The sequence below is a fragment of the Marmota flaviventris genome, chromosome 2, assembly GCF_047511675.1.
Source record: "Marmota flaviventris isolate mMarFla1 chromosome 2, mMarFla1.hap1, whole genome shotgun sequence".
Classification (NCBI taxonomy): Eukaryota; Metazoa; Chordata; class Mammalia; order Rodentia; family Sciuridae; genus Marmota; species Marmota flaviventris.
The window spans coordinates 164,883,698-164,897,143 of NC_092499.1; the positions used below are offsets into that span (position 1 = coordinate 164,883,698).

At 34.7% G+C, this 13,446-nt stretch overlaps 1 protein-coding gene across 3 annotated transcripts in view; it reads left to right on the plus strand.

The window, feature by feature from the left end:
• Nucleotides 1-13,446, plus strand: part of Esf1 (ESF1 nucleolar pre-rRNA processing protein homolog) — a 73,632-nt gene that overhangs the window by 45,217 nt on the left and 14,969 nt on the right. For all 3 annotated transcript variants that reach the window (XM_071608717.1, XM_027953653.3, XM_071608718.1), the window contains exons 10-11: nt 8,077-8,198; nt 9,474-9,561. In XM_071608717.1, the coding sequence (XP_071464818.1) occupies nt 8,077-8,198; nt 9,474-9,561 (210 nt within the window). The remainder of the gene's footprint in view (nt 1-8,076; nt 8,199-9,473; nt 9,562-13,446) is intronic.

A 13,446-nucleotide genomic window follows, 5' to 3' on the forward strand; every position in this document is an offset into this window, starting at 1 on the left:
TATTACAGGTGTGAGCCACCGTCCCTGGCTAGTCTCTTTGATTCTTAATATTGAGAATAATTTTATGTACGTAGATACTCCATCGTTAGGGCATAATTATTTACAATTGTTATAGGTTGTTGATGTATAATTTCCTTAAGCATTATGAAGTGACCTTCTTTGTCTCTTCTAATTAATCTTGGCTTGAAGTCACTTACCTGATATGAGAATAGCTATCCCTGCTTGTTCCTGTGACCCATGTGAATGGTATGTTTTTTCCCATCCTTTCTTCTTCAGTCTGTGGATGTCTTTGCCTATGAAGTGAGTCTCTTGCAGACAGCATATTGTTGCGTCTTGTGTTTTAATCCAATCTGCCAGACTATGTTTTGTGGTTGAGAAATTTAGACTGTTATATTCAGTGTTGTTATTGAGATTATTTTAATTTCTACCACTCTAATTTACTTCTTAATTTTAAATTGAACTTGATTCTCCTTTAATTGACTATTCTTCTAGTGTAATTCCTCCTTATGCTAGTTTTCATTTTTATTTTTCATTTCTTCATGAAGTATTTCATGAGTTTGTTTTGTAGTGCAGTCATTCTAGTTATTAATTCTTTTAGCTTTTGTTTATCATGGAAGTTTTATTTCATTATCAATTTGAAGCTTAATTTTGTTGGGTATAGTGTTCTTGGGTGGAATCCATTTTCTTTCAGAGTTTGGTATATATTATTCTAAGACCTCCTAGCTTTTAGGGTCTGTGTTAAGAAAGCAGTTGAAATCTGGATTGGCTTACAAGTTGTTTTTCTCTTGCAGCTTCAGAGTTGTGTCTTTATTCTATAGGTTAGGCATTTTCATTATAATGTGTCTTAGAGTGGTTCTATTATAATTTTGTGTGTTTGAAGTCGTATTTGCCTCTTGTATTTGAATTTCCATCTCATTCTTAAGATTTGGAAATTTTTCTGATATTATTTTATTGAAAAGATTGTGCATTCCTTTAGGTTATATTTCAGAGCCTTCCTCTATCCCAATGAATCTTAAATTTGGCCCTTTAATATTATCCCAGATTTCTTGAATATTGTGTTCATGGTCTCTTAGAAATAAAGTCTTTGTGGTTGACTTTATTTTCAAGATTATATGCTTTGTTTTCAAGGCCTGAAAATCTATCTTCAAAGTCATCTAATCTATTGGTGGTGCTTTCCATTGAATTTCTAATTTGGTTTCTTGAGTCTTTCATTTCCAGGATTTCTGTTTCATTCTTTTTCAGAAATGCTATCTCCTTATTAAAGTGATTTTTCACTTCCTGCATTTTCTAATTTCACTCCTTTCTTTATCTTTTAGCTCATACAACAGTTAAAATATGGAACTTTCTAAATTCCTTGACATTTCCTCCACTATGGTGTCAATAAAGTCCGTTGTTGAAGCATTATGGGCTGTTTTGGATGGTTTGTTTCCTTGCTTTTTCATATCGTTTGTATGTCCACCCATCTGTTGGTATAGTTCTCACTTCTTTTAAGTGAAAAATACTTTGTGAACTTACCTTTCTTAAGAGTTGGGTAAATATCCAAATAATGATATTTTAATTCAATGTGTGGCCTCTGCTGATCCCAGAACTACTTTAAGAGATGCCATTGGTCCTTATTTATTTTAATGACTTCTGAGTCAATCCTTTTTCTATTCAGCCTTAAAAGAAACAAAAACTTATAGCATTTGTTCTCTATGACTCCTCAAATTCAGGTATAAAGCTATAATAAGGTTCTAAAACAGGTCAAAAAGATCAGTTGTGAATTTTAATACTTATAGTGAGGGCAAAAGAAGGGAAAAATAATTGTGAGTGAGAGAGAGAGAAAAGGTATACAAGAATAATTTACACTAAGCTAGAAAAGAGAAATAGATGAATGGTGAGTGTTTGAGGTAGTAGTAGATAATGCAAGAGGATTGAGTATGGCATAAGAGGAACAAGCATAAACTTGAGCTAGAAAAACAAGGTATGAAAATTTATTCCAGTTAATAATACTTTACATCATTAGATACACTCAAATGGGTTGAAGGGTCAATGCTGTTAATTGGGTTAATAATTATCTTTCAAGTTAAAGAGTTATTTATGTGATCAAAGTTGGCATTAGAGTTGTTTATAGTAAACCATGTCTTGGTCATGGTTTAGTATAAAAGAAGAAAAGTCTTGTTGAATCTTGGTTTGCATTTCATTGGAGTTGGACATGTGGCTTAGCTGTTTTTATCGTACATAGTAATTCAGTAATTTCTATCGTATACAGTAATGCATGCTCTGAGGTGCCCATGTGATGACTGTGGGTTTCTGTATACCTTCTCCCCTCTAGTGGATCTTTTTCATGGTAGTGAAGATCCTGGTGCCTATCTGAGTACAGGAACTCTGTCTGGTTGTAGGTTTTCCACTTCTGTGGTGCAGAAGTAGTCCCCTGACTGACACTGCTCTCTGAGGTACTGTAGGGAAGGATCTCCTGGACTCTAGTTTCCACTGCCTCAGATTGTGAATGGCAGGCATTTATTCCCTCTGTTTACTAAGTCTGATACAAGTTCCTGCAAGCATCTAAACAATGCACTGTTACTTGGCCAGTTGTGATCCTGGGTCAGGCTGTAAGACAGTTAAGGTTAGGATCAGCTTGTTCCTACTTCATAGATTCTGGGAATTCTTCTGCCAGGTCTCTGTGTCCCTGCACATTTGGGCAGCTTTCCTCTGGTATGGCACATGATTCTGGGAACCAGACTCTAGACTTTCCTTTGTGGCTCCCCTCCCCCCTTCAGTATTGGTGATCAGAGCATGGTGAATCCACTTTGTTCCTAGTTCTAGGACAAAGCTGCTTTGTTGCTGTCTCTGTCTGAGTCCGGCGATCAGATGCTGTGCAGACCTTTCTTCCCTCACTTATGTAAGGTTGAGCAGGGTTAGGCACACCTGTGCCAGGTCACCACCAGTCTATTCCCCCTGTTCTCAATGAGGGATTGGGAGAAGGGGTTTCAGCAATTTTGGGGTACTAGTAGTCCTTTTAGAAGTTCTTTCTGGCCAGATTCTTAAGAGGTCCCACTGCAGGGGACTGCCCTCTGGTTTAATTTATACCTGTCTGGACGGGGGAAGACACCTTGCTGATTTAAGGGAATGACTGGTCAGCTCAGGGTTCCACATGATGGCTATAGACCCTGGCTCAGCTTTCTTTTCATGATTTGGTTTTAAGCTGTTTGCGCTATTTTAAGAACCCTTCTGTTACTGTTGTACTTTAAATTTTGTTAGTCTTCTCAACTGTTTTTTAAGTAGGTGAGCTTAAGAAAATGCCCACTACCTTCTCTCTATTTCCCATCCCGGCTTCTCATCTACAGGTCTGGGTTTAGGGGTAGGCCAATTTTTTTTTTTTTTTTTTTTTGGTACCAGGGATTGAACTCAGAGGTACTTGGCCACTGAGCCACATCCCAGCCCTATTTTATATTTTATTTAGAGACAGGGTCTCACTGAGTTGCTTAGCACCTCTCTTGCTGATGCTGGTTTTGAACTCGAGATCTTCCTGCTTCAGCCTCTGGAGCTGCTGGATTACAGGCATGCGCCACTTCGCCCAACTAGGGCACTCTTGAGTTTGTTTTCTTCTCTGGTAACTTGTCTTCCAGTCACCCCAGTTCTCAGACTATGTAATATCAAGTCTTAGAGCATTTGTTTTGTCACCTGCCTCTAAATTCTGCTTTTCTTCACTGCTTTCTTTACGTTTTATGAGAAGATGTAGACATGCTGTCTACCTTACTTTCACTATTTTTTCTTTCCTCAACTTTGTGTTTATAAAAAAAGCCAATTGCAGTACCTATATTTTAAGTTATTCATGCCCTGTCCTTTGAAGACTTTTGAAACATTTATATAAGTAAGGTCAGTAAAAGGGTATATTCTTGTTTTAGTGGAATTTGTAAGAATACTTACAAGTATTTTTTATATGTATGCAAAATGCCAAACAAATTCAAAATGGATTATGCTGAAATTATTATTGTCATAATTGAGTCATCTACTTTCATGGTTGGCTTTGAAAGGGGGTTTTACAGTTTATTTTTAAGATTATTGCTGTTATTTTTAACTAATCTGGCAGTCCTTGGATATACACTTTAAATTTTTTAGAACAAATGTGTGCAAAGATAAAAACAATTATAAAAAAATGAAGTTGTTTTTCGGTCACAAAATGGCTTCTCTCAAATGCAACTAAAACTCTGAAGAATGTTCTTATGCATTTGCCAGCAGGCTTCTGGGGTAGGCATATTTTTAAGACTTTGAACATAAACAACTGTGATCTGTGGCAAAAGATTTAAATGACCTCATGATGACAATGAGAACAAAGCATTTTTAAGTTATCATGGTGTGTTAATTCATTGCAATGTGTTTGTTGTTCTCCTATATTTTGGTATGTTAAGTGAGAGCCAGGCAAAAAAATTAAGATTGTATTAACTTAAGATACTATTTATTTATTGTTATTAAAAGAAAACTTAAGTACCAGAAAATATTATTTCTTAAGAATAAATATTTCATGAATTCTAGACCTAGCAGTTAAAAAGAGAAAAAGAATGACATAAACCGCTTAAAGATAAAGACCATTTATTTTGACCCTCTAGTTTTGATATTCATCTTTTTGTTGGAATAAATATTTTCCAAACAAACCACTTCAGGATAAAGACGATTTGTTTTGACCCTAAAGTTTTTTGAGATTCATTTTTAACCAGGGTGAATATTTTTTGAACATGAAAGATCAAACACTTGGCTTGAAACAAGAATTCTTCCTTCCTGACAGATCTTAATTGATCTGTTTGTTAGTTAAGTATTTATTATGTGTCTGGCACTGTGCTTAAATATTGTGTAGAATTGTCTCTAATCATTGTCTAGAATAGTGGTTCTCAACCATGGGTGATTTTTGTCCCTCTGTGTGACTGGAGACATTTTTAATTGTCATAGAAAGGGCTACTCGCACGCATCACCAGATATACTGCTTAATATCTTAGAGTGGACAGGATAGCCCTTCACATCAAAGTTATCTGGTCCAAAATGTCAATAGGGCTAAAATTGACAAACTCTGATGCAGAACCTACAAATATCATTGCTAATTAGTATAGAAACTGAAGGACTTTTTCATTTTTCTCTAGACCCTTTTTTAGCCCCTGTAAATACTTTTTGCAGAGGCCCTTGGATCCTTAAACCAAGATGATCACTGAATAACCACAAACAAGTTGAACTTAGTATGCAAGTTTTTTCAGCATAGTCTTCTAGGGACATGATCTATTGCTTTCATCAAATTCTCAAGGTATCCATAGCTCCAATGATGTAATTACCTAAAATAGATAATATGGAACTACCATTGTGCTGAACTAGTTTAAGTTTTGTTTATCAGAATTAATTAAGAAATGCTTCCTCTTTTTTAAAAAAAAAAAAATTTAGTTGTAAATGGACACAATGTCTTTTATGTATTTATTTTTATGTGGTGCTGAGGATTGAACTCAGTGCTTCACACCTGTGAGACAAGCACTTTACCACTGAGTTATAGTCCCAGTCCAAGAAATGTTTTCTTGTTGAAAAAAATCTCTGGTCAAAATATGGTCTACTGTCATGTATATCTAAAAAGAACAATTTTTTTTAAAGAGAAAAATCTCTTTCTTAATATTTTGAAGTAATAAAATCCAAATGTATGAGGAAATAATAAAATATAATAGATTATTATTTAAATATCATATATTAACACAGTACTATGCATTTAAATTTGAGATCAGGTTGATTATATGCTGGTTCACATGTGATTTATGTAAATTATTTTATTTTGTTATTTGAAATCATCTTATTTTATCAAAAATCATCTTGTTTTATCAAAAAAATCTGCTGCTTTCTCCAAAATGAGGCTCTCAATTTACATTTCCTATGTGCTATTTATTGCATCATCCATAGATGTGAACATTGGTTTTGTATCTTTCACATTTCTCCTGAAAACTATTTAGTAACATGAGCTTTTTTTCTCATAAGAGATATTTTTGAATGAAAGTTATGTTTCTGATTTGGCATCCAATAAATCAGAGATTCTACCAACAGTGTGTCATACGAACAAATCTTCATAACCTTGAGTATGCATATAACTTAATACTTTTCTAAGTCATAGAAATTTAGAGATTAAGTCTTGGCTTAAAAGCCAAGGAAGGGACCTTAGAGAGCATCCATTCCAGCTGTTTCAGACTTCTTTTTATTTGATTTGATTTTAGGTTTATGTGGTGCCAGGAATCGAGCCCAGTGCCTCATGCATGCTAGGCAAGCGCTCTACCACTGAGCCACAACCCTGACCCCCTTACGAGATATTTTGAGGGAGAAAAAAAGTGCATTGGGAGGGAGGGATTGCATACTTCTGATATATACTATTCTCATTTTACATACAGGGAACCTGAGGCCCAAACTAGAGTGGGGTGATAAGGGTTGGGGCAGCCTCAGGACTGACCAATCCTGGAAGACCTCAATATCGCCAGAGTAAAATAAATGTAACTCGTCTGCTGTCCCCTTTGATAATAGATTTTTTTTGGGGGGAGGGGTAGAATTTTTGGAGGACTTGGTTGGCGTAGAGTGGGACTTCAAATATTTAAATGACTGGATCCATTTTTTAAAATAAATAAAATAATTTGAAATGTTCCTTTCAAGAGAGATATGATCAGTCCACATCATCTTCTAGATACGTCCTAAATCCTGTGAAATCCAAAGGATATTATATAATTCTCTTTTTTTGCTGATATGTATGAAGAGCCTAAAAACATTTAATAACTTACCTACCAACGCACAGCTAGGAAACTGCATAGCTGGAAATTCATCTCCTGATTATCCTCCATATGATTGGTCTACAAAATAAAGAAATGTATAAAACATCTAGAAACATGAACCAAAAACAGCAGAATATAGGAACGAGATTGTTATAAAATACAAGAACAAATTATAGCATTGAAAGAACTAAATCATACAAAATAGAATATGGAGTTGATGGTCCTTTTTATCTTAACCATGTGGCTTTCCAGAGTACTTGAAGGGAAATTGTCATAATTCTTTGCTTCTGGGATATAGTGGGGATTGGTTTTCTAATCAATTTTAGTTAGTCACATTTAGTTTCCAGGAATACAGGCTCACATTTGAGTAACAGAAGCAAGAAAAGATAATTTTGTTCAATTAATTAGTAGTCATTTCCTGAGATTTTGCTTCAAATTTTTTATTTATTGCCAAACTATTATAACAGATTCAGTATATATATATAAATTTCTTCACTTATAGATCTAAACTATAGCTAGATCAAAATACTAAATACCATGGCACATAGCCATGTATTGTTTTCTTCAGAAATAATTTTTCAATATCAAAACTGAAGTCACTGATGGAAAAATATTTTTAACTTTAAGAAATTTGATAGACTCTTCTATATACAGAGAACTTGCAGAGTTGAAAAGGATCTGTTGCAGTCATCAAGTTCAGTACAGAGCACCAAGTATAGAACACACTGGATACACAATAAATGTATTTTGAATTTGTGGATGAAATGAGTCCAGACTTTGTCCAATAAAGGGAAAAAGGAAAAGTACAAGATAACCTGAAGGTTTGCACTACATGGAATCAAACAGAATGACTGCTTAAAGTCTTGAGTGACTACTTCATTGACCACTTAAAGATCTACTTGAAAAAATCTTCCCATACACTGAGAGCTTAATCACTTGGAGAGTTATTCCATTTAGAAGAAATTTTAATGCCTAACTAATTTTAAAGGAAGTTTTAGAAAAGAGAGGTACCATATTAATGGGGGTAGAGCTGCTCAAAACAACTTAGAGAAATAAAGGTTGAACCTAAAAAAGGGGGGTTTCCTTGGTGGTTTGACTTTTTGTTGAGTTTGTTGATTTCTTTTGATTCCATCATTAGATTTATTAAGGTTATTAGGAAAGTTTGTTGGCTCCCTGTCATTTTGTGATCTTCAGGTTCTATACATGTTCATTGTTGCATATTATCTTGTTACTCTGTTAAATATGCATAACTTACATTTGCTTTGTTTTTATATTCTTTTAAATAATTTTAAACTAACTTATTTGGAATTTTCCTTAGGCCTTAAAGAAAGTGCAGAAGAAATGGTCAAAAACAAATTGGAAGGAAAGGATAAACTGACCCCTTGGGAACAATTTTTAGAGAAGAAGAAAGAGAAGAAAAGACTGAAAAAGAAACAGAAGGTATCAGTGATAATCATGATCAAATATTTATTGAATACCAACTCTGTACCAGAAGGCACCAGTTCTTGGTATCCATTATCTCAAACTAGCTACCCACTGGAGTAGACCATGTTGTCACTCCAGTTTTAAGAAAGAAGAGGCACAATTGCACCAGGTTAAGATTGCATCAGGCCTCATAATGTTGTACAGTACAGAGCCACTGCAAATACTGCACTCTAACTAAACAATGTATTTGATTTAGGTAGCATATAAATGTGAACATCAAATACATTGTTTAGTTAATATCTAGATATAAAACAGAAAGATTCCATTCTGTGGGGCTGTTTTGTTTGTTTGTTTGGTTTGGTCTGAATCAGACCAACTGGCAATTGAACCCAGGGTGCTTTACCATTAAGCTATATCTCCAGCACATTTTTTAAAATTGAGTTTGTATTGTTTGAAAAATTCTTTTTTTCTCTTCCACCTTTTTGTATTGGTGCATTGTAGTTACACATCACGATTGTATTTGTTGTTGCATATTTATTGTTACATATTCACACAAGTTCACAACATAACAATATATCTCTCCTTTCCCTTTTCTCACCCCATTCCCTTCTTTCCTCTTACCGCCTGGTCAGTGTTTGTAGAAATGGATAGTAAAATGAAGCTATGGGGTAAAAGCCCTGCCCCCATTGATAATGGTACCTCTCCTCTTTTCTAAAACTTCCTTTAAAAGTAGTTAGGCTTTAAAATTTCTTTTAAATGGATTAACTCTCCAAGTGATTAAGCTCTTAGTTTATGGGAAGATTTTCAAGTAGATCTTTAAGTGGTCAATGAAGTAATCACTCAAGACTTTAAGCAGTCATTCTTTTTGATTCCATGTAGTGCAGACTTTCAGGTTATCTTGTACTTTTCCTTTTTCCCTTTATGGACTAAGTCTGGAATCATTTCAAAGTTAAAAATATTTTTCCATCAGTGACTTCAGTTTTGATACCAAAAAATTATTTCTGAAGAAACCTATACATGGCTATGTGCCATGGTATTCAGCATTTTGATGTAGCTATAGTTTAGATCTATAAGTAAAGAAATATATGAGTATATATATTGCTAGATATGTGTTACAATCCTCCTACTTAAGCTTCTGGAATAGCTGAAATTCAAGCATGTGCCACCACACCCAGCTAAAAGCTTAATTTTAGATTAAACTACTTGATACAAAAGAAATATGTATAATTTTTCTCCGTATACATAGTTCTTATAAAAAGGTGATTGTGTATTTTTACATTCAACTTTAAGACTCTTGCTGAAGAGACCAGTGATGATGAACTTCCCCCTGATGTTGATTTGAATGACCCGTACTTTGCTGAAGAAGTTAAAAGATTAGGTAAGCCCAGTCTAAATTTGTAGTATTCATTTGGAATCTAAAGAAAAGGATGACATGGGTGGAAACAATGTAAACTGATGATTCTTTTTAAATTGCTAGAATTTGGATGGTTCTCTCTGGCTTATAAGCAATACCATCCTGTGAGGTCCAACCATTGATCATATTGGGAAGGGTCAACGTAAAGAATAATTACATCATAGGAGATTTTTGATAATGTGGTTAACTTAAATATTTTAGTGGGGATTTCTTTCTAGAAATTATCCTGATAGCCAGTCAAATGCACTCTATAAAAGAATGAAAGGGAAATAGAGGAATAGTCATCTTCTTGTGCTTTGGCTACATTTTTATAATACATCCATTCTAGGTCTCTCACTGCAAAGACTATGAAGAATTAAAAGTATGAAATGAATTTGTGTTGATCTGTATATACTTTTTAAAATTTATATATGCAATTATGGTGTAACAACTTTTTCTGTTCAGTAAACATCTGTGTTTCATTTTATATCTTTTATATTTATCATGCTTGATTATAGGTAAAAGCCAGCTTTTTTCTTACTTCCCTTTTTGTTTCAACCCCTAAACTACCTGGCATCTCATTTCCAATATCCAAAGAGCCTTGTTTCCATTGCAAATGCACCACTCATTCTTTTCATTCTTACCTGTTAGTATATGTCAATGTGTTTGGTAAAGTTTAGGCCATACTTGAACAAGTCAGTACAGAGGCACTGAAAATAAATATTTTCCATTTACTGTCATGCATTTTGCCTTCCCCTAATTTTTATACCACACACATGAACCCCAAAAGGCTCACTTATGCAACAGCTCCAAGCTGGCATTGTAAAGAGAAGGATTTTATGAAGTTTCCCCTGTTTCTTGTCCTCTTGACCAGTGGGCCAGAATAGTTCTCAACAAGAAAGTCAAAATTGCCTAAAATTATTTCCTGGTTGTTATAGCCTTTTAGCACTGACATTTTATTGAAGAAAAAGAGATTGAGATGAATAAAGTCTGTTATAGGATGTGAGATGCTTGGGAATTGGAAAGGGAAGTGGAAACTTAGCATATTATGCTTTTTAACATACCTTTGCCATCATTTCTAGATGATGAGGGATTTTAGCCTTATCCTGTGGCTAAAACAAAGTTTATAATGGAGAAATGTGAAGCATTTAGTTTCCTTGTTCTCTGTCCAAAGTGCTTCATTTGGCATGTGAAATCTGGTCAAATTGCAGAAGTCCTGATAGGATTCAAAGAGTAAGTTAAATAGTTTGATTTCTTGGGGTAGCCAGTTTTCTGGAATCAACACACACACACACACACACACACACACATATAAAGTGTTTTTCCGTGTTTATTCATTGTATCAGGAAATATTTTGGTTGCCTACCAGATGCTGGGCATTCTGCTAGGTTAGAGAAAAATACCAATAAAAATAATTGCAAGATTGTAATGTCTCAAGGAGTCTATTTTTAGAAAAGTTCTCATACTATGAAAATTCAGTAAATGTTTTAAAAGAAATAGAGTAATATAGAGAATATACATAGGAGGAAACGGGGAAAGAGGAGTTTACAGAGGATAGGCAAAATGGCCTCTCTCAGGTGATGATATTTGAGCTGAGTATTGTAGAATGAGGAGTAAGGCATAACTGGAGAAAGAGCATTGCAAAGGAGGGGAAAGTGGAAGTGAGAAAGAAAACAGGTTAAAAAAAAGGCATTGGTAAAAACTTGGAGACCTCTTTTGCGGAGAGATCTAAACAAAAGATGATGATGGTTTAGACTGGATGCCACTAATAGAACTGGAAGGAAAAAAGAGATCGGGCTTTAGATTTATTTTGAATATAGACTTGCTAATGTATTTGAATAAGGAAGAATCTTAGCCTAACTCTGGGGTTTTAGATTTGAGTTTCTGGGAGAAGACCAGAGACTTACTGAGTTAGGAATGTAGGAAAAGTAGGTTTGGGTGGGAAGTAAAGTAAATAGATATATTTTGGGCAAAATCACTTTGAGATGTCAAGTAGATATCCAAAGGTGTAAGGTTAACATTTAACCATGAGTATGAGAAATCAGAGCTATCAGAGTACAAATATATACTTGTGAATCAGTAGCATGCAAATGGTACTTGAAACATTGGTACTGGAAATAGAAAGCGTTGATAAGAGGATTCACCTACGGTCAGGTGAAACCTTCAAAAACTACTATTACTCAGTCATTCTGGAGGAAGTATTACCTGGAAAGTAGGGAAAAGCTTAAGAACTTGAGAAGGAACATCTGTGAATTAGGAAAAAATTATCACAGGCCTCTTGTAAACCAAGAGTGGAGAAAAAGTGCATAAAAGGAGAGATATGATAATGTCATGTGCCAGTATTCATACAGAGAAGTGTCCTATAGAAACCAGTGAGGTATAGAGAACATTGGGTCATCTTAAAGGTAGTTTCAGTAGGTTAATAGTAAAGTACAAGTGAGTGTTGAGGAAGTAGAGATTGAGAGTGAAGAACGTTTTCCAGGAGTTATAAAGTAGTAGCTGAATATGGGTAAATAAAAATTGAGTTTTGGTTTGGTTGGGTTTGGTGTTTATTGTTTGTTTTTTAGATACAAACTTTGAAGATTTGCTTTAATCCTTTTCGGGTTGCTCTAGTAGAGAATATACAGAAACTAGGGGAGATAAATGCACAGGTGAAGTCTTTGAGAAGGCAAGATAGAATTGGGAGCATATTTGGAGGGATTTGACTTTGAAAGAGTCAGGATGCCTTCTTTCTGTCAGGAGAGAAGACAAGTAAATACTAATGCAGATACATATATATGGGGTCAGGAAGATGAGGGATTTTCATGGTTGGTTAGGATTTATCCTATTTGTTCATTCATTTACAAAGGTACAGATAATCTGAGTGGGCGTGTAAGGTAGGGGCCCAAGAAACAGATCATTCTGGGAAGAGTTACTGCCTAAGACTGTTGATTAAATGAACTATCATTAAATGAATAACACTTAAAGGAAATGTTTTGGTCAGGGGCTAAAAATGAAGAAAGATGGGTCATATAAATCTGAAGGTCAGTCCAAATGCAAAACCATAGAATGTGCAACAAGGGCAGCAATAGGGAAAGTCGGCCGAAGAAGAGAACCAGCTAAGCCACACAGGTTGGTTTACCAAAGGAATGTGTCCCTTTTGTTTTATTGATTCTGGGAATTGAACTCAGGGTGTCACTCATACTAGGTGCATACTTTACCACTGAGCTACATCCTAGCCCTTTCTTCTTTCTTTCTTCTTTTTTTTCTTTTTAATTAACTCTTTGATTTTTTGACAGCTAAGTTATTCAGGCTGGCCTCAAACTTGATATCCTTCTTCCTCAGTCTCCTGAGTAGCCAGGATTACCAGTGTGTGCCACAGCATCCAGCAGAAGATGTCCCTTTTGAATAATGCCAAATTATAAAAAAGCTATATACATTCATTCATTTGTGTATCCATCCAGTAAACCAATAATTATTGAGTATTGAAATCATCCAGTCTTTTCCCATTACTTTCAGCATTTGTTAGAAGTTATTTACAGAAAGTCATGCATCACATAATGATGTTTTAGTCAACAACAGACCACATATAGGGTGGTGGTCTCATAAGATTATATAACCTAATTATATAGTAATCATCTTGGTTTGGATAAGTACATTCTGTGATACTCACATAACAATGTCAGTAACAATGTAACCATGAGCCTTGTCATTAAGCAATTTATGTCTGTATAGGAAAATAATGTCATCTTTTCTCATACTATATATTTTAATCTGACTACCGAAGGTAAAAGTGGACTTTAACAAAATTGTATTAGATATATATCATGTATTTGCACAAAGAGATGGATTTAATGAGAAATTTTTACTCAGTTCTAATCTTTTTCTGCC